We start from the raw sequence: 7,472 nt of genomic DNA on the forward strand, positions 1-7,472 counted from the left end.
GATTTGATTTGAAACTGTCTCATTGCTATCTGTTTATCAATAAACCTTTGAAAAACAAAAAAAAAACAAACAAAAAAAATTAGTGGTCTAAACTCTGGCACTGGTTCACTTCTGAAAATTATTATTATCATTACTATATAATTAGAAAAATATCATTTTCTTCTTAGCAATTTCTAGAAAAGTAGAAATTGTTCTGTTATAGACAAGGAACACTGATTCAAACCTTGCAACTAGTTTTCTGTATGTATTTTGAAACCATAGTCTATTATTTCTGTCCTTGGGATCTTCATACAAAAACGAGTCAGATTATCTTGATGATATCACAAAGCTAATATTTTAAGAATTTTTTATGCATCCAGAAGTCAAAGTATCTTTGGAGAACTATATGAGGAAGCATAGAACTTAAAAAATAAAGTGAAACTAAACTCTCTAAAATATTCTTTAAAGGATTCTGCTTCTGAAATTGCACAAGAGTGCTCTCTTCAGCAGCACATATGCTAAAATTGGAATGAAATTGCATAGGATTCTTCTTATTGGTATGTGGCTTTCCCTTAATTTGTTCCATAATGATATTTTTATTTTTTAAAATTTTTAATTCATTTTAATGAGAAAATAAAATAACACTGAAACAGTTTCAAAATAGGTTAATAGGGCAGTTACAATAATTAATACATTGCATATTATCTTCATAGTAGTTGTTCAGAGGACAAGATGCAGACATGATATCTTGTCTAAACGCTATTAGTACAAATCTTTTTTCTCATTGAACTAAGAGAAAGTATCTGTACATCTACCCTAACTATTTTGTATAGATACAAAATGGTTCTTCATTTTTATCCCCCTTTGTTGCTTACTTTTGTCAGAGATGGGTATTCCATTGCCATTCATATACTGTAGGTGCATGAATTCAGCAAAGTACTCCAATATAGTCCAGTAGTCTATAATAATAGTGGGTTATCTGCATGACTGGCAATGTCAGAAGTTGTTGACTTGATACTTTTACAGTTCAGCATATTAATATGGCTTTACTTTTTATACCTCGTGCTTATACTCTTCTGCTGGATGGTTAAGATCATGTTAAAGCAAGACCTATATAACTAAAAATGTAACTTTTGTATCTGACAAGGTCAGTCAACACCCCCCCCCCCAGGGTTTACTCTGAAACCATCTACAACAGCTTGTAGATCTTTTGTTAGTGTCAGCCATGTGGATGAGTCACGGCCATTGCTTGACCAATTTGCTCTCTGTGAAAGCCTGAGAGATTTTTTCTCTCTAGGTGACTGTCCTTAGGCACACTATACATTATAGATCACTATGGCATTATTTTTTATACCTCGTGGTCATAATGAGGTTTTTAAAGTAGAGTCTGTTAAATGTCTAAAGATATTTGAACATAAATTCTGACACCTGGTGGTCAGTTGAAACATCACAGCTAAATTTTAATTCCCCAGGCACTTTCCATCATTTTGTTTTTACTTCTTTTTAGTTTGTCATTCTCTTTCTTTCTTTCTTTCTTTCTTTCTTTCTTTCTTTCTTTCTTTCTTTCTTTCTTTCTTTCTTTCTTTCTTTTTCTTTCTTTCTTTCTTTCTTTCTTTTTTTGTATTTTTGGGAAGGGTTTACAGGGTGTTCAGGGTCTCACTACTAAGTGGGACTTGTAGTGATCCACCTGTTTACAGCCTCCCAAGAGCTAGGATTACAGGCGTGTGCCACCAGGCCAAGTCTCAATTGCCCTCTCAGTGCGCCCCACGGGTGGGGCCCACATGGCAGGCTGGGGATCACCCCCCACACACACACACCCTCCCTTCCCCTGGCCTCTGAGCCTGCTTGCAGGCGCTTAATTTGCTGAGCTATTTGGCTGCCTCTAGTTTGTCACTCTTGCTCTGTCAGATGCGTTGATCTACTATACAGTTGATCTATTTATACATAAAAACACTTAGCTCCTTGTATATTCAAGACACTGAACTGGACAGCTTACATAGAAGGGAAGGAGGAATTAGAGCAAATCTTTGATAGGTGTAAGGTTGCTCTTTACAGCAACCAACTAGAAACCACATACACAAAAAGTAACCACATCCTCCTGGGTATGTTAAATGCACTCTCACTGTAGTAAACAATTAGAACTCTGTTTACTCTGAGACAAGAGAAGTGACTTGTGGTTTGCATATTAGGAAAGGCTTCATGAAGGAAGTGAACTTTGCCTTTTTGGGGATTTGTTTCTCCATCTGTAAAATAGCAGTAATATTTTATTATTTCATAGGATTACAGCAGGAGATTTGTGGAGAGATTATGTATAAAGTACTTACTATAGCACCTGGATCAAAGTGAGCATTTGGTGAATGTTAATCATTTTTATAGCTAAATCAAAGGTGATCATGTATACCAATGGTGATTTAAAACTGTGGTATGTTTCTAAGTTAAAATAATTATTACAATAAAAGACTCAATGCCTTCTACTCATGTGCAAGAAACAAACATGTGTGTTTCTATTTTAATTTAAAAAATATTAATTGGAGATATTAAAGTGCAATCCAATGTCTTCACATTTCCAAATAATATATTTTAAAAAAGTGTGGCTTCTGTGAACTATTTTAGCAGCAGGAGGAAGGGAAGGGAAATTGGATGAAGAAAGAAATCAAGATGTTTTATGTAGGACAGGACAGATAGCTCAGTGGACTAAGGTGCCTGCTTAGGCAGGTACAGTGACGAGATTCGATCCCCAGGCCTGCTGTGTAGGACCTGGGGTGTGCTGAAACTGCAATTGAAACTGGGCTTGGTGGAGAGCACGTGTAATGAGAGCTCTTGGGAGGCTGAAAATTAAGGAGAATCACTGAGTTCGATCTGTGTAGTGAGACCCTGTAGATCCTGTACTAAAATACATTAAAAAGATGTTTTATGAAAATGTACTAATTTCCTACAAGGGATGTAAACACTATGCATTGCACATATGTGTTAATAAACTAAATTTAATAAAATAAAATAAAATCTAAGCAGGATAAAAACAGACACACTGCCATTATCCTCGTTCAAGCATTCTTTCTCACTGTGGACACACTTATAACTCTTGCCACTTTTAGTAGTTATTGAAATCATCTTTCATGAGTGTCTGTACAAGGTGTGACCAAATTATAGTTAATGCTGCTATTATGCAATAAAAATACAAGTAAAAAACATTAAGGTGTGTTCTCATCTGCCTCATTACCTTATTTACTCGATGTGGCACCATGAGATTTCTGGCTTTTTCCCAAACTAAAAATGTATATGAAAATTAAATATTTTTAATCATTTTAGGACATCCAAGAAGCCATGACAGCTCAATTGAAGATATTTATGAAAGAAGACTTCCAGAGCTGCTTCAGAGAGTGGCAAGAATGAGATAAGTATGTTTGAAGTTTTTTATTATACCTCATATTAATTTTTTATATTCAAGACTAGTTCTGGATCAAGTTACATTTTCTTTTTTAAAATTTTATGCTTAATACATAGAACATAATATCAATTACATTAACTAGTATATGGATAAAAATGACAAGTAATGCTAGCTCTACTTATACTTTTCCAGACTAATTGGCTAATTCAACAACACAGCTAACTCAGTGACAGAAAATCCATTCAGGGCCAGGGAGATGGCTCAGTAGAATAAGCGCTTGCCTGGCACGCACAAGGGCCTGAGCTCAATCCCTGGTACTGCCAAAAAACAAAAAATAAATAAATAAATAATAGAGAGGGGCGGGGGGGCAGGATAAAGGGACCCAAAAAAAACCAAACTAGAAAATCCATTCAAAGTGACTGTTAATATGAAAGATCTTGTTATGTGACTTCAGGAAACTCCTTGTTCAATAAATATTGTTCATCTGAGAGCTCCATGCAATTAGTGCAATGGCATTAAATAGGTACAATGTAAACTATGTGGGTTGGGGAGATAGCTCAGTAGAATAAGCATTTGCCTGGCAAGTACAAGGTCCTGAGTTCAACCCCTGGTGCAAAAAAAAAAGTAAACTATGTATAGATTGATTTCATTTTTTATTATTTTACTTAGCAGTTTAGGATTGAATAGACATTATATTAAACCCTAGGTTGCACTGTGTCTTCATGTTTTAGATTATTTGCAAAATATGCTTATGCTTATACTTGAGTTAATGTTAAGATTTTCCTATGTTTTCTTTAATTTTATGAAAAGTATAGCAAACTGTGTTTATAATAAGCAATACAAATTGTGAAGTTTATTGTTTTGTTTCTGTTGTCAGATGTATAAATCACACTTCCTAAAAGTTATCAAACAGTTGTTGACTAAACTTTCATTTGTAAGGATAAAGTAAGCTTTACTGTAGCACATTTTGGACAAAAGCAATAATATTCTACAATAAAACAGGATCAATGGTATACACATTATTATATTAGCGATGAGTGTAACTTGGATAAGGAAAATTTGAGAAAGTACAGCATTGCTAGCTTCACGTATTTGAAAAGCTTTCCTGTATAACAAGGAATAGCCTTTTTCTGAATTTGATGAGCTAACTATGTTGAAGTGACAGAGGAGTGGTTTTTGGTTCACTAGAGCAAGAACTTTCTAAAATTACCATCATTAAGAATGCAAACATTCACCTTAACCACTTTTTGTTTGTGTTTTCCTGAAAGCTGAATTATAGTACCATTTTTGAGGCATCTATTACCAGATGCTGTCTGATCTTCACATCACAGTTGCCTGAAATGGTTAGATGATAGTCGTAATAAATGTGTCTATCTAAAGCTACCATAATACTGTTATTACACAAATGCTTTAGTTACAGGAGTTTCTGCAAATCAAGATGAATTTTTCCCTCAACCAAGTTCTGCAGAGGGACAAATGTTAACTGAGTTACATTGTCTTTTCCAAGTCCCTTTCCCCTAGCAACCCAGGGACTTGCCAGTTCTTACTCTTTCATCTCATTTATGTTGGTTCATGGTTTTACCTTAGCAGTCATCTAATTCTTTATAAGGTAGTAGAAGAAAATAGATTGTTATCTTTCTCCTGGTGTTGATGATAGGGAACTCAGGTAAATCTCAAGCTTGTAATATGTAGATGGAGACAACTATATCACTGACATGTTGAACCTCACAAGAGTGTTAGAATGTGTCTCTGGGAGTTATTTATCAAAGAGATCATGCCTGTTGTTTAGCTCTAAAAATGTAATTACTTCTTCCTAAGGTGAATACTAGACTCATGTTATTACTAAAATACCAATTCTTTTGATTGCTTACAGTACTTTCCTCACTACTGCTATTCCTTTGTAGACTGACATACTTTCAGTACACAAAGACAAGTTTTCTTAAATTTATTAAAGTTCATACATGAATATTTTATGTTGAGAATAATCATAATTGTACATTCAAACATTAACAGACATGCACTTGATTTCATGTTTACTCTTTTCTGCAGAAATCATCACTCTAATGCTTTTCCTAAGGAACGGAAATAAATCTTCAATATGGGAAATAGCAGCACAAACAGTACAAGAGCAAAGTGCACTGACCTGCAAATGCCATTTCAGTACTCCCTCTATGCAACCACCTACATCATCATATTCATCCCCGGTCTTCTGGCCAACAGTGCAGCTTTGTGGGTTCTGTGCCGCTTCATTGGAAAGAAAAACAAAGCCATCATTTTCATGATCAACCTCTCTGTGGCTGACCTTGCTCACGTGCTGTCCTTACCCCTACGGATTTACTATTATGTCAATCACCACTGGCCTTTCCAGAGGGCCCTTTGCCTGCTGTGCTTTTACCTGAAGTATCTCAACATGTATGCCAGCATTTGCTTCCTGACATGCATCAGCCTTCAGAGATGCTTCTTTCTTTTCAAGCCATTCAGTGCCCGAAACTGGAAGCGTAGGTTTGATGTGGGCATCAGTGCTGCCATCTGGATCATCGTGGGCACTGCTTGTTTGCCGCTTCCCATCCTCAGAAGCACTGGACTAGCAAACAATAGTGAATCCTGCTTTGCAGATTTAGGTCTGCACAATATTAGCATGGCTTCCTCTATTGGAATGGTAACTGCAGCTGAACTGGGAGGCTTCATATTGCCTGTTGTAATTATTACCTGTTGCACATGGAAAACAAGAAAATCTTTACAGGAAGTTCAAGTGCCCCTTCAGAATACCAAAGAAAGGAAAAAGGCTTTGAGGATGGTTCTGATGTGTGCAGTGGTATTCATTTTGTGTTTTACCCCTTACCATCTCAACTTTCCGTTTTTTATGATGGTGAAGCAACAGGTGTTCACAAACTGTTCTTTTATTAAGAGCACTCTATGTTTCCACATCATTTCACTCTGTCTTGCAAATTTGAATTGTTGTCTTGACCCAATTGTATATTATTTTATGACCTCAGAATTTCGTAGTCAATTTTCTCAACATGGCAACTTGGCTATTCAGTCATGTTTCAGATGCAAAGACAGTGCTTTGGAAATCCAGCAAAGAGGAGAAGATCTTCAAACTATCTCTCTTGAATGTTTGGATGATTTCAAGAGAATGCAATGAAACAATTAAAACAGTTTTTATTCTTTTAGTTGTTTACTTATGGTATTTTAAGAATCTTCGCTAAAACTAATGTATGTTAAAGGAACATGGCTCCTTTTCCTACATCTTCAAAATGATTCTTCTCAAGAAATTTTTCATTACTATATTATTTGTCTAAATGGTAACATTGTTCAACGGACTGTGTGACAACTTTTTTTTACATAAAGTGATGAACATTGGAATGAACTGAACCTTGTTCCTGAGAAAGCGATCTAGCCTTTTCACTTTCTCTTGAGAGAAATGAAAGGTAGATTGAAAACAAATTAATACACTCATAAATTTTGAAACATTGATAAATATACATCAATACTATATAATCTTAACTTTAGTATATATATATATATATATATATATATATATATATGAGCAATGAAGATTAAAATTGAAAAGATTTTGAGTTTCAGGGCTTAGTATGAAGTCTTCTTGCTTTAATTGACTTTGAGTATGACATATGTTTTTATGTACTTGCACTAATTCAGAGTATATTGTTATAGTTGTTTATGAAAATCAACTGTGTCATTGTCTGCCTACATTGTTTGCTGCACATGCAACCAGAGTTACAACTTCCCTTGATATGTTTAAATTGATGAGTTAAAAAATCATATACATGCATATAGTTTGTCAGTTTCTGAAATCTAGCATGACCTCAACTTTCAGCAATAAAGATATATTGGTGAATATAATCCTACTGTAAGTGCAGAATGGAAAATTTGCTTTAAAAATTCTTCATGGTTAATTTTTTTGATACAAATTTCACTGGAAAATTTGAATTTTCATATACTGACTTTTATTAAAATGGGACCTTAAAAACAGTTATTTTATGAAATTGTAGAGTTGGTTTCTTGTCTTTATAAAATTGAAAATCTACAGTTTTGTGTGAATTTTTTGTAATACTGATTGCATATCAAAACAAATGCAGTT

At 34.6% G+C, this 7,472-nt stretch overlaps 1 protein-coding gene across 1 annotated transcript; it reads left to right on the forward strand.

The window, feature by feature from the left end:
* The first annotated feature begins 3,354 nt into the window (after window positions 1-3,354).
* LOC101579567 (putative P2Y purinoceptor 10) lies at window positions 3,355-6,671 on the forward strand. Its single transcript, XM_004648569.2, has 2 exons — window positions 3,355-3,377; window positions 5,417-6,671. Exon 2 carries the CDS (start codon window positions 5,466-5,468, stop codon window positions 6,510-6,512), a length of 1,047 nt encoding a protein of 348 aa, XP_004648626.1. The 5' UTR covers window positions 3,355-3,377; window positions 5,417-5,465; the 3' UTR covers window positions 6,513-6,671.
* Window positions 6,672-7,472: the final 801 nt, after the last annotated feature.

The sequence above is a fragment of the Octodon degus genome, unplaced genomic scaffold (assembly GCF_000260255.1).
Source record: "Octodon degus isolate 3935 unplaced genomic scaffold, OctDeg1.0 scaffold00439, whole genome shotgun sequence".
NCBI classification, from domain to species: Eukaryota; Metazoa; Chordata; class Mammalia; order Rodentia; family Octodontidae; genus Octodon; species Octodon degus.